Source organism: Pteronotus mesoamericanus, unplaced genomic scaffold, assembly GCF_021234165.1.
Source record: "Pteronotus mesoamericanus isolate MK-2021 breed Mesoamerican mustached bat unplaced genomic scaffold, CSHL_Meso_final contig_116, whole genome shotgun sequence".
Classification (NCBI taxonomy): Eukaryota; Metazoa; Chordata; class Mammalia; order Chiroptera; family Mormoopidae; genus Pteronotus; species Pteronotus mesoamericanus.
This window is the reverse complement of record NW_026555027.1, coordinates 43442672-43469690: the sequence shown is the minus strand read 5'-3', so window position 1 is coordinate 43469690 and position 27019 is coordinate 43442672. Positions and strand designations below refer to the sequence as shown.

Here is a 27019-nt window from a genome sequence, read left to right as displayed (position 1 = left end):
ACTGAGAGCAATAAACAATTTTTATTTGACCAGATCTGTTGTACATATATAAATTTTACTGTTGTAGAAAAATATGAAATCTTGGTGGACTTACATAATAAAAACTAGTATCTTCAGGTCTAACGGAGTTAGCGACTACTTAAAAATGCCTATGTTAGAGTTCATACATACTTAAGATGACTTGCTGATTATCATTAGTGAATGACAAACTTTTATCCAGAATACCTAAGCCATGAATTGTACTAATTATGTGCTAAACTATAACAATAAAGACATTTTTTCATCTAAAATATGAATGAGCTCTTTCTACAAAGTCTAAAAGTTCTCAGTGCAATAAAAAACATCCTTAGTTTTCAAGTACAAGGTACCCCACATTATTAAACTTATAGTCACTTTGATGATGATTTTATACTACATAGTTATAGGATCTTATTATTAACATCATTTCAAATAATAATGCTCAGAAATAAATGAAGCAAGCAATCTTGAAAGAGTTATTCTTTCACATCAAAAAATTACTTATATCAGATATAGTTTATTTTACTCTAAGAATTACACAAGCAACTGCAGCTAGTATGCAAAATAATTTATCAATACATAAAGTTATTTTTTAAGACTAAAATGAAACACAATCCTAATATTGTTGGGAAAAACTCACAACCTTCTCCTTAATTATTATTTTTATAATGCTTAAATTTAAATGCCAACACTAAAGAAAAAAATCAGATTTCTTTTTATTTATTATTCTAAACTTTACTGACACTTTAAATACCCCATCTACTGAAGATACAAAAAAAAAAAAAAAAAAGCTCATTTTTTCTGGCTCTTTTGTTGTTATTCAGGATTTAAGCATTTAAGATAATGTAGCCTTGGGCTCAAATAACTGTCTACCACGTAACTGGCTGACTTATCCTTTTTTATTGATGAGCTTTGAAAGGGTAGACACAGAGAGGGTTAAAAATTTGCTTATCAATAATGTATAAATAGATACACTTAGAAATACTAGTAGTAAGAATGGACCAAGGAGAAAAGATAATCCCAGAAATCTCAGTATTTTTTGCTTCAATAAACTTGATATAGAATCCTAGAGTTGAAATCAAGTGATTTGTCTTTGTTATAATAGATTTTTAATAAACTTCTGATCCACTTTTCCCCTGAAATTTCAGAAGTCAATGTTATTCATTGTTAATTAGAGAAAATGTGTCCCATGTAGCCTGTTATTTTATCTCAGTCATTAAGAACATAGTCATTGTATGCCTGCACTATGCTAGATGCTGGCAATTATCTTCCTAAGGTCTGTTATTGTTTTATACAGTAGAGTCAAGTCCGAAACGCACAGTAATTCTTAGTGAAAATTTATTATATTTTAAAATATTCACTGTAGTCCTGGTTGGTGTGGCTCAGTGGATTAAGTGCTGGCCTGTGAACTGAAAGGCCACAGGTCTGAGTCCCAGTCAGGGCACACGCCTAGATTGTGGGCCAAGTCTCCAGCTGCGGGGGTGCAAGAGGCAACCAATCCATGTTTCTCTCACGCATTGATGTCTCTTTCTCTCTTTTCCTCCCTCCCTTCCCCTCTGTCTAAAAAAGAAATAAAATCTTTTTTAAAAATTAAAATATTCACTATAATAAACCAATAAAAATAGCTTTGATTAAAAAAGTTAGAAGTAAGTGTAAACCCTTGTTACATGAGTGAATGGGACCATAATTCGAGTTCTTATGTCATGGGCCATAATCTTAGCTCTACGGAGTTGGACTGTCCTTTCCAAGAGAAGCCTCTGAACTAAGAAATGTGATTCATTTTACTTAAATGTGATATAATGGGGATAGAAGATTACATTCTCTCTGTATAACGAAGATGAAGATCTTAGTGTGTCTCTTAGTTTGAGGCAATGTTTCTCTGAATACATTACTAATTGGAGACTATACATCAATGTCAGCAGTTTTAGAAAAATTATGTTATATTAGAACCCTACTGATTGTCCTTACAGTCTATATCTCTTATGTATCTTGAGGTAAGATTATCTTACAATTAGGTCCCTCTGTTGCTTTAGCCTCTCATTTATTTACTTATTCAATAAATATTTATTAAGCACCAATAAATGCAAGATACATATGAGATGAGTTAGAAAAAACAATATTCTCAAGAACATTGAATTTCAGTATAAACATTTACACCCATAAGGGAATATATGACTGCCATGCGAGAGTACAAGAGAAGTAAATGCAGTGACACATCCTCCCCCCGCCAAAAAAAGATCAATTCTAAACAGAACAACCTCACTTTGTTTTAACTATGAAATGGTCTAAAAGATGAGTAGAATTACAAGCAGAGAGGCAAGAGGACAGTATGAACCAAGGCAGGAACACATAAGATCTATATAGTGCAAGTAATAAATACCAATATAATTGGGGTATAGTTGTAGAAAGTGAACCTGAAAAGGTAAGCAGAGGTCAGCCAAGAGAAGGCCTAAAAGTGGAAAAACTTTGGATTTCATTCAGTAAGTTTCCAATCAGAGGAGAGACATAATTACATTTGTTAGAAAATAACTGGTGGGAAAATGGGTTAGAGAAGCAAGACATTAGAGAAAGGAACACTAGATTACTATTGTTTTAGTTTAGGTAAGAACTATTAAGAACTTGAACATCAACGCATGAACAATAGGAATGGAAAATAAGAGAAACTCTGAGGAGATAGAACTGATAGGCTAGACTGATTCAATATAAAAGTGAGGAAAATCTAAGAAAAAAAGTTTCTAGCTGTGAAATAATAGGAAATACATATATTTGTCTCTGTCCCCAGTTTCTGACCCAGAGCTTCTTAACTCCTTGGAATTTTCTGGGTGATAGGAGTGTCTTTTGTTCTAATGAGGTGACTCTTTGTGGGCTCCTGGAAGGGGGTTGGCCACCAGAAAGACAAAGCCATGATTAGAACCTTGCAACTTTCAGCACCCCCTGCCTAAGCCCGTTCTCTGGAGAGGGGAGATGGGATGTAAATTGACTTAATAACCTGGTCATGCCTACATGGTCCTCAAAGTATGGGATTTGCAAAGATTTCAAGTTGTTGAACACATCTGTGCGCTAGGAAGGTGGCGTAGCTCAACTGCCGAAGGATAAAAACTGCTGTGCTTGGGACCCTTCGGGACCTTACTCCATATACCTCTTCATCTGGCTGTTCATCTCGATCCTTAATAATTTATAACATGCCTTATACATAATAAACCAGGAAACATTAAGTGTTGCCCTGAGTTCTGTGAGCTGTTCAAGCAAACTATCAAACCCGAGGAGGGGGTTTTGGGAACCTTGGTTTATAGCTAGTAGCTCAGAAGTACCGGGGACAGCCCGGAACTTGTGATGGGCATTTGAAGCAGGGGCAGTCTAGTAGTAATGAGCCCTTTACTTGTGGAATCTAAGACTAACTTCAGGTAGATAGCGTCAGAAATGAACCTAATTGTAAGAAACCCAGACTGTGAAAAAGTAATTGGCATGGGAAAAATCCACATATCTGGTGTCAGAAGTATTTAGAGTGTAAGGGAGAAACTGTTTTTCCATTCACTAGGTTATTTGGTAACAGAAAAAGTAGGCTCGGGGAAGAATACCCAAATAAGCAGCTGGAAATTTGAGTCTAGAGCACAGGAGAGAGACTTTAATGGAGACAAAGACTTGAAGTCATCAGTATTGTGCAGTAGATGAGATCATTCAGGGTTAGAACATAAACTGTGAGGAGGGCAGGGAAAGGAGGCTCAAGGGAAACCTGTATCCAAGGGGTGGATTGAAAAAATAAGAGAATATGAATGTGACTAGGAGATTATTAGTAATGACTCTTGGGAGTAGAAGATCTCCAGAATGGTAAAGGTAGAGTCATATTTCTAGCATCAGAACCATCACATATTTTGGTGGTACAAGAAAGAAGAGAAGAGCTATGAATCAAAAGGCCTTTTTTGGAAGGCCTTTTATTAGAAGCAGGGGGTGGAGAGGGAGTAGGAAGATACAGGCCAGAGTGTGTGGATGAAGACCTGAGCACAGCCGTTTTCTTTTATAACAAATAAACAACAAATCGGCCTCTAACTACAGAAAGAAAAAAAACAGTTTGGGAGTATTTCTTATTTTTTTAAATATGCAAGAGAGTGTGATAAGGACTAGAGCAAGATTCTGAGAAAGGTCAAGGAGAAAAAAAATCAACAGCTTAAGTGCAATATCTACTTCATCATGGGATGGTAAAAAGCTTTTTTTCAATAGAACGATTCTTTGGAAGGAATTCAAATAGGTATATCATATGATTTACGTAGAGTTTAAAAAAATTATGAAATAGTTCAAGCATACATTAATTATTTTAATGGTGGAATTACAGTATGTTCATGATGGTCATGTACTTGGTCCCTCCATGATTAATTTCCTTTCGGATTGTTTTATGCTATTACCTGCCGGCTGAATGTGTTCTGTACGTGCATCCAGTAATCTTCAACTGGATCATAACAATATATTGCCTTGGTCAGTCCACCAGCAACATATATCAGGTTGTTTAAGGATACAGCTGTTATACACCTCTTAGCAATTGGAATAGCTGCACGAAGTAGCCAAGAGTTGGTTTCTGGATCGTAAGATTGAACCTAATAATATATATAGAAATATTTAATTAAAATTTCTATACAAAAAAGTAAACTTGCTTAGTAAAAGTCTACCAATATATAGAAACATGATTCAAAGTCAAAGCCATTAATTCACAGAATTAAAGGTTAGCTTGATAATGAACTGTCTGAATTATGAAATTCTCAAAAGAAAGGTAAATTTATTATTATCAAGCAGAATAAAGCAACAAACATGGATTGCTTCCAGGATAAATGGCTACCAAATCTGCCTTACTTATTTTCTTTAAAGTTAACAGTTTTGAGTTTTAAAAAATTGTGTTATATAGCGTAGCTATGCTTTAATCTGAATGTGATTTTATACTTTCAGACAGTCCTTTCTTCAAAAGAACACAAGTAAACCTCAGTTCAGTATACTTTGAATTACCACAAATTCTGAAGTAATAAGTTCTGAATATGTAACTTTCAATCACACTGTATAAAATTAATTTAGGAAAAAAATTAATTAATTGACAAAATTCAGTTAACTATTGCTAAACCAATTAGGCATTAGATACTTTCTTCCAGAATAAACATGGTATTTCCTGAGATGTCAGCGTGGCATTAAGTTCTTTTGTCCTAGGAGTTCAATGAAATGCAGTAACTGTAAGCCATTCTCTGTCTACCATACAGAAGTTCCTTTCCTCATCTTTGTCCTAAAAACACACTTTTAAAGTATGTGAAAAATGATCCAGTTGGAAGCAGTGTGATTACTATGTCTTATCCCCTTTGCAAATTCACTTCCCAACTGTGTTTTGTGTGAATAATTTTTCAATTCTGTTGACTACAGCAGTAAAAGATTTAAAAAAATTTACAAGATCTCAACAGTGAGATTAGTTTCATTTCAAAAAGACAGGATCATGCTTTTTACAGCAAATTGCTAGATATATTAGGACCTCACATTACTAACTTTAAATTCAGTATTTTCTTCAAAAGTAGAAAGTAGCGCCCTGGCCAGGTGGCTGAGCTGATTAAGAGCATCACCCCATATACCAAAAGATTGCAGGTTCAATCCCAGTCAGGGCACATATCTAAGATTGTGGGTTTGATCTCCAGTTGGGGCATGTAATAAAGGTAACCAATCGACGTTTCTCTCTTCTCTCTCTCTCCCTGCCTTTTGTGGATCAATAAATATATCCTCGGGTGAGGATTAAAAAGAAGTATGAAGTACCAATTTTTAAAAGGCCTCTCACACTAAGGGACCTCGCACCTCCTTGACAAGCCTTCCATATTTCTCTTCTTGTATATATCATTGGCAATTTCTATAAAGAGAAGATGGCTTACCTTGTCAGAACAAGTATTATCATCAGGTCCTCCACCAATCACAAACAATTTGCCTACACAGCTAGTCACAGCAGGAGAACTCACTGCTTCCTTAAGGGGAGCAACTTCAGTCCATCGATTTGAAAAGGAATCATAACATTCTACACTGCTCAGTCTGTTCTGCCCATCATAGCCTCCAACAACATACACCTATATATAAGATATGTGGAAAGAAATCTTAATTATCAAAAGCTTAAATTTTGAACTAGTTGGTTAAAGAATTAAGTGATCTCTCCCCTTTAAAGAACACTTGATAACTATAATTGCAATATATTTAGTTCAGCTTCTGAAACTTAAAATATTATCACCCTCTTACCATCACCAAGGAGTCTTTTTAGACATTTTTTCATGATAGCCCCCTCTAAAGAAATTTTAATACCACAGATAATTGTGTATTTGTTTATGTACTGTCTTGTATAACTGTGCTTTATATATGAAACTACATTTTTTTTTTTTATCCCCTGAAGACCAAATCTTCACCTCCTTAGGGATGATACTCCTTGAGCTGAGAATTACATGATTTAGCTCGAAAGCTCACACTCCTGAATAATGAAAATATTATATTATAATAAATTAATAAAGCTACAAAACTAAAATATTAGATAAGGATTACTAGACTGAGATCTTTGGAGGTAGTGCCTATGTTGTTCTTCATTTTAGTCTCCACAAGTGCCTAGAAAAGTACCTGACACATAATGAACTCTACACTATATATTTCAAAGGGCTTTCACATACATTTTCTTTTCACAAATATGAGGAAGATATGGCAAATTAATATCTCTATATAAGTGATCTAATCAATGAGCCACTTATTAAATGACTTATATGCAGAATAGTCCGTTAAACATTATGAGTGATACAAGATACTTTTAACTTAAGGAGCTGTCCAGTTTAACATTCACAGTTCTCATTTTTATTTAAAAAAAAAACAAAACTCTTTAGTCATATGCACACAGGGGAGTAAGGGCAGCACCAGGCTGAGAGGGGAAAGGAGCAAGGTGTTCTCTGTCCCAAGGCTGGCTTGGCACAGTTCTGAGAACACACACACAAGTGGGTTGGGCTGGGAAGTAGAGTAAGAGAAAGGACTGAAATCCACTGTTCTTTTAAAGGACAGTCATCATTGACTCTTTCCTCCACATCTAATTAACTATTAAGACCTACTAAGTCTTCTTTCACAATATCTCTTAACATCTGTCCCTTCCTTTTGTTTCCTATTGCCATTATCCTCTGTCAGTGTCCCTGTCATTTCCTCTCTCTCAATTAATCTCCTGGTCTCTAAACCCAGGTTAATCTTACTAAACCACCTCATCAACTCCTTTTAGTAGTTCAACAATAAATTCCAAAGGGACAAGGTCAAATGTTATTATCCAAAGTCTGTCCATAATTTATCTTTCTATTTTTCACCAAATTTCCATAGCAGCCAATGCCATTCCTATCTTGCTTTTCTCACTATATGTTAAAATGGTACGCTGGTGGGTTTGTTCTCCTAACACCAGGAGACACTCAGAGAGGCTAAGTGACTTACTCAAGGCTATGCAGTTAGAAGAGATACAGAAACTGTAGTACAAAGGAGCAATTAGGACATAGGCTTTGAAGTCCTGAGAGGCAGCAGGCAATGTAAGACCTTGGGCAATTTGTCTATCCTCTGTGAGACTCAGTCTTAATTTCCCCCTCAGGGCATAAATTAAAAACATGTGCTTTGAGCATCAAGATAAAAGGCCTCTATCTATTTTAATAAAATCTGAGCTTTTGTTCCTGCTTTATCATTTTCTGTATAACCTTGGGCAGTGACTTGATCTCTTTGGATTCAGTTTCATTATGAATTGAAAAAGTTACCGTAAGTATTCTCTAAGGTTCCTTCCTGTGTTGAGATCCCGTATTCCAAACCATCCTAGGGTTCTTTTACAGAGAGCATTTTTATAAATTTAAATAATTTTATAGGTCTGAATTCAGCCTATATTGTAATTTTTTAGGATAATGGTTTCCATGGATCAAGTACTTCCTAAGTAAGGTAGGAAGGATTCCTTTTTATGTCTTGATTTAGTGATTCCATGTATTGGATACTTTCAAGTCAAGTATACTAGTATTTGTCAAATAAATTTGTGCTCACCAATCCATATATGGTATTTGAGACATAATCATTTTCATTACCTTTGCATGTCCAGACTAAAAAATTATATTTTTAGTCAGACCTCATCTCTTTCCAATTCCTTATTTTAGCAGTCCCTTTTTAGTAATATTTTGTCATTCTTGAGGCACAGCTACCAAAACTATACATAATATAGTAGGTACTGCCATATCAGTGGTTTTAGAAAATATTCTATTAATATTTTATTTCCGTTACATCTATCTCAAGGTCCTCATTAATTCATTGACCTTGTCAACAGCAGCAGCGTGCTAGATCAATATCCTTAGGAATTTAAAAAAAGTCCTTAGGAATTAACAGTAGCTTTCCAACTGTGCTTTGAGAAGACCTACTATTTTACAGCAGAGACATTTCAATTTCAAGAAGCCTCTGTGGGGCTGGGAGAGGGGAAGAGGACTGATGGGAGGCTGAGTGGGAAGGGTCCCGGCACCATTACTGTTTCAAATTAGAGCAGTTCTGTTTTCTCATTGGTAGCTCTAAAATATCTGCACAGGAGGGCTTAAGAGGTAGCAATCTTTTTAGAAAGGGGTACTAAGGAACTAGTCAAAAATACATGTGCAAGCAAGTGTGCTGCTTCTACTTAGGGTTGTTCATTTATTTGAGGTGGCTTTAGAGGAGCTGACAGAGATGGAGGCAGGGAAAAGCTAAAGAGCCCAAGTTAGCTCTTGGTATAACTGCTGTGTGTTGTTTTTTTAAATCTGTTTTATGGAATGGATTTTTATATTAGATTTAACTTTAAAAAGAAAGGTGTAGTCGTTTTTCAAAAGTTTGGAAACCACTAGTCCACAAGTGATTCTCAAGTTCCTAAAATGGCAAATCATTCAGACCCAAATTACATATTTTTTTTAATACTTACTAGCTGCAGTCAATAACAAGTCTTCTTCAAAATACGTTGGTGAATTTATTGTAACACTTATTTTAAATTTGTTTTGTCCCTACTGTACAATAAAAAAGATAAAATAACATCACTCCAGATAAATATATTTCTGCCTGACTGCCAAAGTCAGTAAAAGGAAAAAGACTGCTTGAATTAGACATTGGCCTGTTTTTGTACTTCATGTATTGTCTTTATTTTCCAATACTTCTTAGGCATTTAGATTCCAATGGTGCATGAAAAGAGAAATGTGCTGTACTGCCATGAATTCCAAATTGGGAGAACAAAATAGCCATTCAAAAGTACAGTGTCAAATTTTTTATATCTTCAGTTTATCTACTGAGGTTAGAAATGGAAGGAAGTACAATTTGAATCCAAAATACCCAGAGCGTGAGTAAAATGAAGGACTCAGCTGTGATATTTATTTTGGAAATGTACCAGCAATAGTAATAAAAAGTGGTTTCTCTTACTTTACCAAGGAGGACAGCCATTTTGTGACGCCATCTGCCTTTATTTAGAGAAGCAACTCTGATCCAAATGTTTAACTGTGAATTATAAATCCAGACATCACGGCCATTGATTCTTCCACCTTTAAATGCAGAACAATACACACACAATAACATATGCAAATATCACCAAGTGATTTATGCCCAATGCATAGATAATAAAAACATAGATTTATCCATGAGAATTCAGTTCAATAAATGAAACAAAGACTCTCTTAAAGCTTAAAGGAAATAGTTCTACAGAACACATTTAAAGTTTGCCAATTGTTATCTTGAGAAGTAATAATTATAGGCCTCAAATAATGAAACGTAGACTATGAATTTTACATATGTATATAGATTGTTAATTTAGGAGCCAGTCATCAGAAGCGCCTGGACAACAGAATTATTTTTAAAATATTTTTTAAAAAATCACCCATTTTTAAAAAAGCATACCATCGTACAAAATAAAGTATGTGGTGTTATATTGTTCTATGTGTAGTAATAAAGTAATCTGCAAAGCTGGTATAGTTACTTAACCAATTAACAGACTTTAGACCATAGATACTGAAGTTATAACAAAAAGTTGTTCCTGGTTTTATTTGTTGTATAAACTGATCTGCCTAAAGTGGGCATAACTAATATTTCACTGTTTAATTTTGAGACACTGTTAAAACAGACAAGAATGTTCAAGTTAAAAGTAGCTACTATAGTAGTTCTTTATTTACCTGAAACAAGAATGTCATTCCTTAGAGCACAGACTGCATACTCTGATTTGGTAAATTCTGGAAGCTTAGCCAAAGACTTCCATTCTCCTGTCACAGGATCATAACACTCAGTGTATGGGAGATTAAATCCTCCAACTCGTTCACAGCCTCCAACGACAACTATCACCTCTGAATAGCCAGTTGACCTAAAATAGTTATTATAAAAATGATTAAATTATATATTAAAAGATATTCAGGATTGTTTAAGACCCTAAAAACAATAGTATTATCCTAAAGGAAGTGGAACAGTATTATAAACTGTTAAGTTTATTCTCTACGCATGTGCCAAATAATGCAGGCTACCATTACTACATTGAGAACATTTACAAGGGATTTAGGCCATTTTATTCTTTTTTTCCCCTTTAAAAAAATTTATTTATTTTTTCAAATACATTTGTTTCCACCTATCCCCCACAACTTTCCCCTGCCTCCCTCCCCTCTCTCCCTCCCTTAATCCTTCCCCACTTTGGGTTTGTCCATGAGTCCTTGCTATATGTTCCTTGACTTGCCCCTTCCCGTCCTAAGAACCTGCTAATATTAAGGATGATTTTCAAGTGAAATTTTGCAGCAATTCAGATACGTATAACCACACAAGATAACATGGTGCACTTTTTCTAAGTGTAGGAAAATGAAGCTTTTTTAAAAAAATCCGATTTCTAGTTCTAAAGAAACTATTTCATAGTATAATCTCCCTTCATAGGCGTACAGTTATGCACCATATAACATCATTGTTTTGGTAAACAACAGACTGCAGATAGAAGGGTGATCACATAAGATTATAATGGAGTTGAAAAATTCCTATCATCTAGTGACATCCCAGCCATCATAAAGTTGTAGTGCAATACATTCCTTATGTGTTTGTGGTGATGCTAGTGTAAGCAAACCTATTGGATTGCCAGGCGTATAAAAGTATAGCATGTAGAATTATGTACAGTACTTGATAATGATGATGAATGACCATGTTTATGTATTCAATATATTATACTTTTAATTATTTTAGAGTATACTCTTCCTACTCATAAAAAAATTTTTGCTGTAAAACAGTATGCTGTGTTACACCAGCAGCAGCCTCATACATTTTGTTTATTGTGTCCCTTGATTGCATCATTTCCTCATGTTTGATTTTATCTCATAATGTTTTGTACAGTAACATGCTGTAGAGACTTATAGCCTAGGAGCAATAGGTTGTGCCATACAGCGTAGGTGTGCAGTGGGCTATACTACACCTAGGTTTGTGTAGATGTTTGCACAACCATGAAATCACTTAAAGAAGCATTTCTCAGAATATATCCCTGCTGTTAAGCAATGCATGACTGTATATGCATCATATATAGAAATATGCAGAATATATGGAAATTACTTTTTAAGTAACTTTTTTAAAGTAAAGTAAATTTAGGTAATCCAACTCAAAATGTTGGGTAGTCACTAAAAATGTTAACAAAGTTTATAACAAAGAATGTTTTTAAAAAAAACGAGATAAAAGCTATACATAAGGCACAATTAATACTGTATTAAAAAGTTCTGGAAAGGATACACCAAAATGCTAATGATGGTTGTCTCTGGATTGTGTGGCCTCCCACTTGCTATCAACGTGAATCTTCAAAATGATAATGAGCTATTTTTTGAGTGGCAAAAACAACTTTTAAGAGCATTAAGAAAATCCCAAGATTTATGTTCAACACTGGCTTCTTCTATTTTGCACCTTAATTTAAGTTAAAGGTAGGATAAACTAAGCTTTTCCAAGTTTTTTTTGTTCATAAGGGTCAATATATGGTTTTGGGATTTTAAAGTTATTTGGCTTTTATATTTTTTCACAAATATAATCACAGTGTAAAAGTCTTGTAATTGCTTTATGGTTGCTATAATCTTAAGTCTTACAAAGAACAGTAGTAACAATCTCTCTTCATTTACTGAAATGTGGAGGAAAAAAAAGACCACATCGGAACACTGATATGTAGTTTTAGTCAGCGTGATGTTTCACAATTACATAGGAAAAAACAAAATTCAGCAATATAGGTATGTCCCTTTAACAGAGCTGTTATGTTCTAGTCAAGTAACCAAATCATTCATTTGTTCCATGCCAGGCATACTTTTTCAATTATAAAATCAGAAATATAATATTGTAGAGAAAAGAATTTCGTCCACAGATACAATAAAAATTACTTTCAGGAACACAGCAAATTATATAGCTCTAACCTAATATATAGTAAAACATTATTAGAAGGATCATATCAATAGTATCTATTTTCCAGATAATTCCAATGAAAAATAGAGAATAGCACCACTTAGTAGCATAACTACTGACTCATCTTTCTTTTCATAAAAGTATCATTTCCTATAATCATACTTAAAATATCTCTAAGAGAAATACATGTGATATTCTCTGAAGTCTTACTTATTGACTCACCAAAACAAAAATTGCAAAATGCTATCACAGGGGTTCAATCACTTTTAATTGTTTTAATGCAAAACCAAGTAATTATGCTATATATTTTATAATTTTGCTTTATGCTTTCCTTATAACATTTTACTACTTTCTTTTTGCTTAAATTTGCTTGCCTTTTTCAAGACTTCTTAGCCCAATAAACATATAGTCTTGTTTTTGAATCTTGGAACGAGAAACGAGCACAAAAAGCTAATGGCTAAAACATTTATTCCTACTAAACAAAGAATTGTTTCAGTGTCTACTGGAATTTGTATTTATCTGAAAAGATCAGCAAACTAGTAGTAGTTTTACCTGTACTGAAGGTCTTACTTACAGCCAAGTGGCTTTTAACTTAATTACAGACAAGTCTGGTCTTCTCATGAGAAAGTTAACCCAATAAGAGTTATACTTATTTCTTGATCTTGGAAAAATACTTAGGCTGAGCTGGTTGCCTTAAAGAAAGTAAGTTACTCCAGCTGATAATGGCAACTAGAACAAAAAAATAGTCAAAATGATAGTATAGGATTAATAAAATTCTGGATATTCATAAATCTATATTTAGAGTAAATGTTACTTTATTTTACTGATCCTTTAACGTTAAATTGATTTTCTGCTGTGATGAAATAACAAATGTTTGTTGCTTTATTTTTTTATAATGATATTTTTTAAAAAATCATCTTTTATTATAAATTTAAAAAAGGTCAAATTAAAAGATCACATTCTTTGATTTATGTGACAGGCTAAATAATTATAAATCCACAGGACATCCTAAACCAAAACAACAAAATGTGTATTAATTACCAGGTTCAGTTAGAAATCTCAAAAGGTGAAATAAAGGACTTACTGGCCAAAATAGCAAACCCACATATAGTTAATGCCAAATATACCAAAAACAGGTGAACTGCCAAACTTTCATCAACAAAAAGAGATTGGAAGGTGATCCTGGCTAATGGGAAGAATAACTGAGTATGTTAAAAAAACAACAACAACAAAACAATAGGAAAGGTAGTATGTTTCCATATAGTGGGAAGTTGGAAGGGTGAAGGGTATAATTAATACCACATACATTCGAAACAGGTGAACCATCAAACTTTCATCAACAAATAGGGATCAGAAGGTGATCCTGGCTAATGGGAAGAATAACTTAATATATATATATATTTTTTTAAATAGGAAAGGTAGTATGTTTCCATATAGTGGGAAGTTGGAAGGGTGAAGGGAGAGATGATAGTGACATAGTCTATCAAACGTTCCAAGACTCAAAAATATCTGAAAACCAGGCCATCAAACTGAAAAAGAGTCAGCTAGAGATGCAAGATTTCAAGCCCTAAAGAGACTGAATGGTTTCTAAGTGTGTAGGACATGACAGTTACTAAACACAAGGTATTAATCTAAAAAAACTGTCTATCAAAAGAGGGGATTGGCCAACCCTAGAAGTAATAAGGTAAATGAATGAATGCATAAAAGTAAGTAACAATCAAGAGGCAAACATTTCCTGTGCCCATTCAACTTATTAAGGCAGCAATTTTCAACCTTCTTCATATCTTGGCATGTATTAATTACTAAAATTCTGCAGCACACCAAAAAATCTATTTTTTGCTGATCTGACAGAAAAAAAAGTATAATTTTGATTCATTCATGTTGGATGCCTATTGTTGTGTTGGCTGTTGTCATTTTTTTGACAATCTAAGGGAGAAGAGGTCAGTGCCCCTAACTAAATAGGTATTGCATATTTTAAAAATTCTTGTGACACACCAGTTGAAATTGCTGGTCTAAGGGAAAGAGAATCTTAATCTTAGTTAAATCAAACATTACTGGTTCTTTGGTAAGAATACTTTTACTGTGGATGGGACTCCCTCAGGCTATCCTAGGCCAGATGATCCCAGTTCTAAAGGTCTCCCAGCTCCCTTTGTATTCCATGCTTGCCAAACAGCCTTTGAAAATATTGGCTTCCCATATAATGACTTGCCTATAGTAAGAGAACATTCTTAACAGATTGACTTAAAATATCTAGTCTGTTTGAGAGTTCCATTTTTTATTGCAAATAAATACAGGGTAGGGCAAAAGTAGATTTACAGTTGTTCACATTAGAAATAATACAATTAATAAATAATAATACAAGAATAAACTTTTGCACACTTACAAATGTAAACCTACTTTTGCCTTACCCTGTGTGTACAGGCTAGAAGATAAATGAGTTGTCTCTCACAGTAAATTTTAAATCTGCCCCTAGTAGTCTCATTTGTTCTTTAAAAAAATTTTTTTATTTATTTAATTTTTAGAGAGAGGGGAAGGGAAGGAGAAAGAGAGAGAAACATTGGTGTGTGGTTGCCTCTCATGGCCCCCGCTACTGGGGACCTGGCTTGCAACCCAGGCATGTGCCCTGACTGGGAATTGAACTGGTGACCCTTTGATTCGCAGGCCAGCACTCAATCCACTGAGCCACACCAGCCAGGGCTGATCTATTTTTAATGTATATTAAAAAAAAGAAAAGTTTGAGCCTAGAGGAATCACTAGATCGTGGTCAATTCATCAATATAAATGACTTCTTATAGGTTATGCCAGCCATAAACTGCATGCCTTTCTAAATTTGGTGAGGACACAGGGCTTTCGTTGGAAATTGGAAAAGAAATGGTTGTACTGATCAAATGATGCAAAATATTTACTTTAAAAAATCAGCATTTATCTAAGAATTTATCATGAGGAACTAATCACAGATGGGCTTAAATAGTCACAAAGATGTTCATTTCGTTTAATGGTAAAAAAATCAGGAAGAGCTCCAATGTGTGGGAATGGTTATGGTATACTGTAGTAGATTTCATGTCAAAGAAATACATTTACCATATATTGAATGATAAATGCAGACTTATGCAGAGTTATGAAATGAATTATAACTCTGTAAAATAAATAATAGTAATAACAAATTCAGAGACAATAAAAGGGAAGAATAAAGCCAAATGTTACACTGCTACCTTTTGGAAATAGGAATATGGGTGACATTTTTTGCTTATCTCATTCTCTGTAAAGTTCCTACAATTAAAATAAGTTACTCTCCTCCTCTTTTCCCCAAATTAAGAACAAAGGAAAAAAATCACACTTTACTATTAATAGTGACTACTGCGTCTTCTGCTCAACCTAGTATGCAACTATACTTTTTCCATCATCACATTTTTGCTACATGATCCTGCTTCCATGGCCAAAGGATAACTGTCCAGAGAATGTTGTCTGGCTTAAGCAGAGAATGTTGTCTGGCACAAGAGAGGGAGAGATCAGTCTCTCTGAGTGACTGTATTTGTAATATAGTAACCTAAAACCCGTGAGTGGCCATGTTCAGTCAGCATAACATGGACACACAGAGGAAGGCAGAGGCAAGAGGAGGGAAAGGTCACAGATTGGTTTCTAATAGCTTTTCAGCAACCTGTCCCAGGCTTCTCTGAGATCCTGTTGAATTCTGCCCTTAGGTTCTACAAGACAATGACTCCTGTAGCCGTTTATACATTTCCTTTTTATGCTTCCACTGGTGAGCTAGATTCAATGACTTGTAACCAGAAATTTGATACATCAGAGCTCAATGGATTGCAGAAAAACAACATAGTTTTCAAATTCAGGAAAAGATGCTAAATTGTCACAGTCAAAAAAGAAATGCAAATTAAAATGATGAGATATGCTTTTTCACTTTCCAGAGTAGCAGAGATTTATGAAAACTAGTAATATAATATGTTGGCAAGGGAGTGGAGAAATAAGACACGTCCACATTTTTGGTTAAAGTATAGCTCGGAAGACAATTTTATACAGTACCAACCAAAATTAAAAATGCACATATCCTGTGACTGAGCAATTCCACTTCTAGTAATTCAAAATTACCAGCATATGCCGACACATGCACAAGAATATTTATTTAACATTCTTTGCAATAGCAAAAATCTAGAAACTGGAAATGTCCATCATTAAGAGATGAATCGAATAAATTACGGTTTCCATAAATGGGGTACTATGCAGTTTTAAAAAATGAATTTGAAAACATCTGTAACAAAAAAGTGAAAGTAAATTAAATAAACTAGTCTTTTATTTAGTGATGTAGAACAATCTCCAAGATACTTTCATGTGATAAAAATAAGTATAAAACTGTAGTACCCTACTACCTGTATAAACAAAAGTGGAGAGTGTGTGCTCACATGCATGCACACACACATTTGTACATGCAAATTATTTTTAAAAAAATCCTCACCTGAGGATATGTTTATTGATTTTTTTTGGGGGGGGGGAAGAGGAAGAGAGAGAGAGAGAGATGAGAGAGAAACATTAATTGGTTGCCTCCCATTCATGCCCCTCACTAGGGATTCAACCTGCAAACTTTTTGTGTACCAGACGATGCTCCAACCAACTGAGCCACCCAGCCAGGGCTATATGCAAAGAATATTTCTGAAAAGAGTTAAAAAATCTGGTAACAGGTATCGTTTGCGGACAACTGATATACCAAAGGTCTGACAAAGGAAGAATTACAATATATACTTTTATGTAAAAATATTTTTCAAAATAACACTGAATTAACATGTATAAAAATAGGAAACCATGAGTCCTGTAATATAGTAGGGACTAGAACAAAAATTCAGAACAAAAAATTTTAGCCTGGGGGAGGGGGACAGGGGAAAGTGGTGGCGGGAAGGTGGAGACAAATGTATTTGACCAAAAAATGAAAAAAAAAGAAAAAAAATTTTAGCCTTGACTCTGCCACTAAGTAACTTTGTGACAAGATTCACTTAACTGTGCCTCACATTTATCACCTATAAAATAAGGAATGAAAGTACTTATTAATCCTAAAACATTACTTCTCTTTTTTAATATTCAATATTATTTTGTATTAATATCATGTGTACAACATAGTGGTTAGATAATCATATACTTTACCAAGTGTTCCCCCTGATATTTTCTAGTACCCATCTGGCACCATACATAGTTAATTATAATATTGACTATATTCCCTATGCTGTACTTTACATCCCTGAGGCTATTTTGTAACTGCCAATCTGTACTTAATCCCTTTACCTTTTTTTAATCCATCCCCCCAGATCCCTCCCTTCTGGCAACCATGAATTTCTTCTCTGTATCTATGTCTACTTCAATTAAAACATTATTTCTTTAAAAAACAAAACAAAACAAAAACCTTTACCTTGGTTTTCTCAGCTGGTTTCTAATAGGAACTTGAACCCTGTTTTCATTATGGCAGCCATATTCCTAAATTCATTATATAGTAACTGATTATTAGACAAGTAGTAGCTTATTAAATTTTAGCTATCTATTTCTCAATGGAGTATGGCAAAGAGAATTTTTTTCTCCTACAAATATGAACAATTTATGCCTAAAATGAACCATTTGATAGCAAGCATTTCTGCCTCTCAAATCACATTTCCTAATAGTATAAATTTAAAATGTATTTTTATTTTCTTCATAAAACCAACAATAGTTTTTATTAAGCATTTTTTGTGTCAAAAGCTAGGTTATGCATTCTTTCATAAATTGTCTCCAATATGCACAACAATCTTATGAGGTAGATAGTATTATGCTCATTTTACAGATGAGAAAACTGATGGATACACCATGAAGTTACAAGCACCTTGCCCAAGGTCATGGAGTTAACTAGCTATGTAGAGCCAGATTCTAATCCAGGCCTGTCTGTTTCTGAAGCCAGTATTCTAAACATGTCATGATGCTTGCACTTGGGTGTTTATTCAAACTAATATTATGTATTAGTACAGATATAAAGTTGGATAATATGTATTAATAAATACAACCAATTGTTCCTAAGCTTTGTTCTTTCCATGACTGGTCTCTGCTGTTTTCTCTCCATGCATCCAAGGCAGGGCAGATTATCAAAACTTTCATGTTCCTGGGTGCATTTTTGGGCTTTCTCTGTCATTTAGGGGACACATGGGTATACGAGGAGGGACCCAAAATAATTCCTGGAATTTATAAAAAATTGTATATTTATTCTTACATTTTTAAACTTTAGTCACCTTCAAAGTACTCTCCATTGGATGCAATACACCTATTGAGACTTTTTTTCCACTGCTAAAAAGTTTTTGAACTTGTTGATTTTGATGCCCTTTAGTGCTTCTGCCATTTTTTGTTTCACCTCTTCCACACTGGCAAAATGTCTTCCTTTTAGGACTTTTTTTCATCAGAAAAACTGCGAAACGCTCAGTGTGGTATGGGCAGGTGTGCTTGTAAATCACCCATCATGAAATGGGCAAACACACTGAAAAAGTCTTCAAAAAAAATTCAATGAAGCTGAATGCAGCCTCTCACAACGCAGGCTGATATACTGATACATATGGGTTTCTAGAATACTCACCTAAGTGGAAGAAGCCTGTACTACAAGGGCCCCACCCTCCAGAAGATAATTCTGTTTTGGGGAGTTCCCACCTTGTATATAGGTAGAATATCCAGCATGCGTTGACCTCTGGAGGATACCTGATACACGGTAAGTAGTAAAGAAATATTAGCTAATGTGCAGTATAACCTAACTGTGCAGTAGTGGAAACAGACTGTCAGTCATCACCCTAATCTGGAGTTAATCTTTGCATCGCTAATTGTAAGACATTCAGATATCCTGTGTCTTCTAATATGATACATTACCTAGGGTGAACTTTATAGTCAAAAATATTTAACTGGTCTCCATTAAGCTGAAGCTTGTAGAGCCAACTTCCATTTTCCAGAAACAGATTGCATTTTGCCGTGTATTAATGTGCACTTTTTTTGCCCAATTTTTTGAGGGAAAAATAAGAATGTACATTATACATGGGTAGTACTAGTTCCATATCTATCAAAATGTTTTTAATTCTTTTATTTTTGATTATATATTAAAAGTATAACTCTAGAAAGCAGTAATCATGTCCATATGCAAAAGAATACCCTGGAGTATGATAATCGTTTTGTTTCTAAATATAAATAAGCAAAAAACTGAATTAAAAAATTAAAATGAAAGACTTTTTTTCCTTAAAGATTGGGGCAAAAACATGGGTGCGCATTATACACAGCAAAATACAGTAATTAAATACAGCTAAGTGACACCATAAGGAAGCAATGAAATTAATACAGATAGAATATTTTTCTGGAAAACTGCCCATCAACAAGTTAGAACCACAAAAAAAGAAACTGTTCTGAAATAAAAGAGACTTCACAGAAACAACCAGATGCAGTAAGTGGCCCTAGATTGGATCTAGGTTCATTAAAGAACAATTTGGGGAAGTTTTAATATGAATTGGGTATTAGATAGTATTAAAGAATTATTAACTTTAAGTGTTATGTTATTTTGTCTATGTTATTTTTTAACACTGCATCCTCAAGTAAAAAAATACATACATATATAATTTTTTTAAAAAAAGAAACACTGTTTGCATGAATGAATGAATGAAGAGAAAGTCTGGGCTAGAGATACTAGGTTTGTTAGTCAATAGCATGAATAGTAATTTAAAAATCCATAAGAATAGATGAGATTTCCTAGGAGAGTGTGTAAGGCAAGACAAAGAGATGTGAACCAAAGAGACTAACGCCATTTCCAAGACTAGATATAGAACCATCACGCTGAAAAAGAGCAGCTAGAGAAGAAGCCCATGAGGAAAATGGTACTCCACAGGCCACCAGGAGGAGTTTCGAGAGGGATTAAAGGCATCGATAATGTCAAATCCTAGAGAGAGATCAAGCTGGATGAAGACTGGAAACAAGGGTCTAACAAATAACAAGCAGAAGGTCAGTGATGGCCTGACTGAGAGGAGTTTCAGTAGGGTGACAGGAGCAGAAGTCAGAGGAGTGAAGTGCAGTTGAAGAAGTGGAGACATCGCTCCCTTTCTGGAGTTTCTCAGAAAGATGAGAACCTGTACAAATAATACACATTGTTCAGATAATTAAATTCCTAGTGATTGGTACTAACATGCAGTAACAAATAAGTGGAAGACAGAATAATATTAAGAATAAGGGAGAGAAGTTGATTGCAGAGTTGTAAAATAAAACATTCCTCTTACATTCCTCACATAATGCATACATAAAATAAGTATCTGTCGTTACATGTACAATAGTCTGTAAATTCAGTATAACTAGAGTTTGGCTTTTTTTCTACATGGCTCCTAAAGAAAGGTGACATGGCAATCGCATATACAGAAGTGTTTCACTGTATAAAATGTATTGGTTCCCTTAAAAATTGGAAGTAAATTTTTGTAAATCAAATGATTAAGTGAATCAAAAGTATTTATTACCTAACCTAATTAACCCATAGGCTGCAATTTGATTTCATTCAGGTCACATTTTTATAAATAATATTAATAATAAGTGACAGTATTTTGCTTTTATAAGATATATCCCTTGATCCCTATTCTAATCTCGTAAGATAGGCAGGATAGGTATTATTAGCCCTATTTGTCCCCCAAATTTTCTTCTGCTACAAGGGAACTCTGGAAACATGTGTGATTTTCCTTGGAGGGATACTGTGTATCCAGAAAAGCTGTGGAACAGCCCCCAAGCTGTTGAGCTGTTTATTTTTTATTTTGTTTATTTTTTAAAAATATATTTCATTTATTTTTAGAGAGAGGAGAAGGGAAGCAGGACCAGAGGGAGAGATACATCAATGTGTGGTTGCGTCTCAAGTGCCCTTCCCTGGGGGACCCAGCCGGCAACCCAGGCATGTGCCCTACACTGGGAATTGAACCAGAGACCCTTCGGTTTGCAGGCCGGTGCTCAGTCTACTGAGCCACACCAGCCAGGGCTGTTTAGCTTTTAAAATACATTTAAGAACCTTGGTCTATCCACATTCTTAAGCTCAGCCCAAATCTCTTACCAGTCCTTAAAAAAAGAACAGGAACTTTTAAAAAATCAGTATATTCATAGAATAAAACTGTATTTTTTGTCCTTTGTTAAATGACTGTGTAAAATATTTATATTTTCTATAAAACACTTACTTTTTAAAACTAAAGTCAGCTGATTTTCATTTGATATAATTGCCATGTCAGCTGACTTTAAAGAAAAAAATTTACTCTAACCATAATACAAGAAATATTACATTAATTTTTTTTATAATAATAGTTACTCCATATTATCTGTAATTTATAAAAAGTTCAGACTGTTGAGTACTGGGAGTTTTCTTAAAATGGGTCAGACCTATGCTACACTACATAAATAATAATAGCTAATAGTTTTTGAGTACTTTCTATGCTGAATACCCTAAGGATTACTGCATTTAATAGTCTCGGTGACAAAACCTGTAAACACTGTTTATCACCATTTTCATTTTACATATGAGAAAACATTAAATTTTGCTATATCCAAATGCATAATTGTAGATTTTAGACATGCTATCTCACAACATGCTGAATTTTAATCATATTCCAAAACAAAAATAATCAAAATCAAGGTTAAAAATGTGGTTTGACAACAAACAAAATTCAAACAGACTCATAGATAAAACGAATAGACTCATGGTTGCTGAGGGAAGGGAGGCTAGGGGACTGGGTGAAAGAGGTGAAGGGATTAAGAAGGACAAAGTGGTAGTTACAAAATAGTCATGGGACATATAATACAGCATAGGGAATATAGTAAATAATATTGTAATAACTGTATATGGTGTCAGGTGAGTACTGGAAACACGGGAGGCAGTTGGAACACTTTAGGTACATGATTTCTAACTACCATGCTGTACTCCTGAAACTAATACAAAAGAATATGGAATGTAAACTGTAATTTAAAAATAAAATTAAAAAATAAATAAAATACCAAAACAGAAAAATATGATTTGAGAGCTATACTAAATCCCTAGAAAAGGTCGAGATGGTATGGGAAAATAAAATAAACACTAGTTTCACAACAATGTGAATATACATATGTATTTTCTATTATAAATCTTTACCCTAGGATATGTTTATTGATTTTAGAGAGAGGAGGAGGGGAGGGAGAGGGAGAAGGGGAGGGAGGGGGGAAGAGAGAGAGAGAGAAAGAGAAAGAAAGAGAGAGAGAGAGAGAGAGAGAGAGAGAGATCAATCTGTTGCCTTTGATATGTGCCCCCACTGGGAATCAAACCTACAACATTTTGGTGTACTGGATGAGACTCCAACCAGCTGAGCAACCTGATCAGGGCACAATGTACATATATTTAACAATATTGAAGGGTACACTTAAATATGATTAAGATGGTAAATTTTATGTGTTTTATTATCACAATTAAAAAAAACCCAACCATAGCTTTGTTAGAAAAGTTATTAAAAAGATTCCCTACTGTCATATTTCTCACAATAGCCATTCCTTGCTTATTCACAGTAAAGTACAGTCATCCCCTGGTATTCATGTGGGATTGGTTCCAGAACCCTTCTGGATAGCAAAATCCATGGATACTCAAGTCCCTTATATAAAGTTTTGTAGTATTTGCATATAATCTGTATTTGCATATAGTCTACAACAGGGTATGCCTACACATCACTTCATTCGTGTGGATTTGGTATAGTGCTCAGAGGGCGGCTAATCTAAGTTTTTCTCCTTGGAACTTCCTGGGATTTCCTCACCCTCAAATATTTTCAATCTGAGGTTGAGTTTCTCACCTGTCGATATGGAGGGCTGACTGTATAATATTATTCTTTCTACTATTAAGGCATGGAGATTTTTTTAATAGTTTGAGTTAAAAACCTATAGGTGTTTACAGAAGTAACCAATTGTAAGAAGACACAAATAATAGTACAATACTTTAATTGCATTCCTATGCCTTAACATAAATTCTCCAAATTCTGTATAATGATGATGTAACTTTATAACCTGAAAAAAGTTTTTAAATTGAGATTGACATTAAATATAGTAACTGTGGCAATGAGAAAAGATCTGAAGCTGGGGTTTCATGTCTGAGAACTACTCAACGTACATTACTTTACACCTCTGGATTTCTAAAGTTTTTAGCTCCTTGATGTCCAAAGACCCTCTGGAAAGAAAAGTGAATGCTTGGGGACCCTACAAAGGTTATGAGAAATTAGTAGAAATATGCTGAGACATGTGCATTTGCAAAGACTCTTTGCAACAACCTCTGATAGCTCAGAACAATTACTAAGGATGCTGTTGTTGAATCTCATCTTCACTGGAAGAGACATTCTAATTATTTACATAATCCAAAACAAATCTTAAATTATATAATTGTACATGTAGACAATACATATAAATGACTATACTGAATTTACCTTCAGGATGTTTAAAAATACTTTAAAAACAAAAACTCATGTTACTTATATTGTAGTTAATTTTTAAATAGTCTTCTCACCTTCGGGGCCTAGTCCTTGGGGACATCATTTCATTCCCAAGTATGTGGTACCGTCTTGCTTCATGCAACAATTGATAACACTCAGGAGAATTTTGGATCAATTGGTCCACCTCAACTGTTTGAACGAAGTAGTTGGGATGCAATAGAGGGAGTCTCACATGTGTCAGGAGCTCATGTAACAGTGGTCTTCTCAGATCAACAGCATGATAGACCCAACGCATTACAGCCTCAAAAACCATCTCTTCTTTACTAATAGCAAGTTCATCACTACAAATATAATCAATAAGTTCATCTTTGTCAAGCTCAAGAAATTCTTCATGTTGGGACACATCCTCAAAAGTCTGTAATGCAAAATTCTTGCACTTTGTGAAGAGTGTTTTGAGTGAATGGGTATCAGCAAAACGCTGGATTCCTAAGCAATTACAAGGATCAAGTTGCTCCTCCAAGAACTTGGCACATGCATCACGGAGAACACTGATCTGAAAGAGGCTTGATGTTTCAAACAGATACTGTACATTCTCTGTAGTGATCTTTACTTTTCCAGTATAAACATACTGCAAAAAACATTCCATAGCTTCAGCTAAAATACCGTTGATTTCAACCAACATTTCTCGGCTTTCCCTGTGGTCATTACAAAACATAGCTCTGAAGTAGCTACTACAGGCTGAGAGAACAGCTCTATGGCAAGGAAATTCTCTTCCTTCCACACAAATGATAACATCTGTGAATAAGCGGCTATCTCGGAATTCATTAAATATTTGGAGAATATTTTCAGCATGGGATGATCCTGAAGAGAAGTCAAAAAACTCATGGCCTGTCAGAGATTTCGGGTCCATTTCAAAAACTTTACGCTTAGTTGCTGGGGAATCACGCACCCCGAGATCCTCTCTGTTTAGTCTTCGCCCCAATATTAGGACCATTGTTACATCAGTTGACTATATAATTGCTGAGAAATGACTGTTAGGGATCTTATTTATGTGACTAAAAGTAAACAAAAAAGAAAAAAGAGAAAAAGAAAGTGAAAACATTTCAATGAGTAATAAATTCAGAATAAAAATTGCTTTTGCACAAAGGGATAATTTGCAATGGTATTCCTTAAGCCCCTCAGCTGAAAGGATACAATGAATTACTAATAATCTCCTGTCTCTCCTTTTTCACAGCTGGTTTTATCCACTGACTGTAGAGGTAAGTCAGAATACTGTAAGACAATTTGATTACATTCAGAATCCTAATATGTTTTTATTGTTAATATAGTGATGCTAGAGAGGAATTCAGTTACCATATATCTATCAGTGGCCTTTAAAAATATGTATATTGTTTGACCAGCAAGTCCCTTTCTAGAAATTCTAAGGAAATAATCAGGCTACGTAGAAAGATTTATCTACAGAGATGCTCAATGATGTTTTAACAAAAAAGAGTTAAAACCACCTAAATGCCCTATAAGAGGAGATCAGTTAAACCACAGTACATCTTAAGGATGGAACACAGTCTATGCAGCCATTAAAAATCATGTAAACTATTTAATGACATGGGGAAGAATTAATCGTAGTAAGCAAAAAACAGATCATAAAACATATGCTAAGGAAAAATTTATGTATCAGTGCATCTAGGGATAGGAAAAAGGAGGCACATATGCCAAAGTATTTAATGATTTACTTATGTTGTTTTTCTCTATTTTCTCCTAAATTCCCACTCTAAATATGTAGTAATTTGTTTTTAAACCTCCCTTAGAAGTAGCTATGAATAGGTAACTAGTGGACTGAGGTACTGGGCAATAGCTATCAATTCTCTTAACTTTTGATTTTTAAGGGGTATTCTACTTGCTTTTCTACATCTCTTTAAGTTGATATATGATCCAAAATGTATTTGTAATTGGCTTAAGAGCACTCACAGTAACTTTCATTTATTCCCATGCCCTCAGAATCTCATACAGGTCTAATTATGGTAGCATGAAGAAGGCTTAACATTATGGAAAACAGTACAGAAGCTCCTCAAAAAATTAAAAATAGAACTATCCCATGACCCAGTATTTCCACTTCTGGGTATTTATCTGAAGAAATCCAAAATACTAACTTGAAAAGACAGATGCACCCCTATGTTCACTGCAGCATTACTTACAATAGAATCCCCTTTTTGGATAAAAGGGACAAGTTTACTTACATACATGAAGAGATACTCTTTGTTCTGTATTCAAAAATCTTACATATCTGGTATTTGTTATCTGGTATCTTGCAGTACCTCATAAATTTGGGGGTAGCATATTGAGTGAGTTAAGTATTAATGTACGGCTGACTAAAACTTGTGTTCTCTTTCTTGGGGGGAGCATGTCCACGCCTTTCCCTTTTCCTTCTTCTTCCCCAACTGGCATCCATCTCCTAGAGCCTAGGGGATCCCACTGAGACTTGTAACCAGGGGAGCAGCAGGCAGCAGCAGCTTGTCTAGGCTAACCGTCTGAACCGGTCTGCAAGGCCCCTTTTTCTCTGACTCTACAGTGAGCTGAGAGCAGCCCCGCCTTGGCTCGTTTCTTTTCTATGACAACGCAGCCTTGCCTAGGCTCTCTCTTGTGGCTTCTTCTGTCCTAAGCCATTTCTTGTTTCACTGTCTCCAACTTTAATAAATGTACTAAACCCCCCTGGCCCCCCAAAACAAGACCCTTATTTTCATTGCTGGTTCCTTAATTATTGACCTACAAGAGGTCTCCCACTTCTTTCACCCAATGTACAACTGAGAATCCTGGATTAGAACACCTATAAAATCACCTGCTATTATAAAGTATTTAACAGCAACAAGATACTTGTTTACTGCTTTGTTTGTAAGAGAAACTGTCTCAGATCTGGGCTGTTTCCTTCCAAGCAGATTTGGCTTGGTTTTTTGGACATCCTCACTTTCTCAGGACTTTCTGAGAACTCTCCTATTAACTAGTCTCCACAAAGCATGAAATATTTAATATTGGGTTGGCCAAAAATTTCATTTGTTTTTTTCCATAAGGTGGCTCTAGTAGTGCTTAGTTGTCTTTAACTTCATTAGAAACAATTTTGTTGGACTGTATTGTGACAGCTGTCATATCAGCGTGCATAAAAAAACCCAAACTTA

General features: G+C 34.7%; 1 protein-coding gene across 4 annotated transcripts in view; it reads right to left on the bottom strand.

The window, feature by feature from the left end:
• The window catches only part of KLHL24 (kelch like family member 24), a 40061-nt gene that overhangs the window by 5707 nt on the left and 7335 nt on the right, over positions 1-27019 (bottom strand). For 2 of the 4 annotated variants that reach the window (XM_054581161.1, XM_054581153.1), the window contains 5 exons: positions 23927-24907; positions 10179-10363; positions 9436-9554; positions 5907-6095; positions 4419-4607 (listed from right to left, as the gene is read on the bottom strand). In XM_054581161.1, coding sequence (XP_054437136.1) covers positions 4419-4607; positions 5907-6095; positions 9436-9554; positions 10179-10363; positions 23927-24846 — 1602 coding nt within the window. In that variant the 5' untranslated portion in view covers positions 24847-24907. Of the gene's footprint in view, positions 1-4418; positions 4608-5148; positions 6096-9435; positions 9555-10178; positions 10364-20403; positions 20517-23926; positions 24908-27019 lie in introns of those variants that run through there. The other 2 variants (XM_054581178.1, XM_054581170.1) reach the window with 2 other exon arrangements.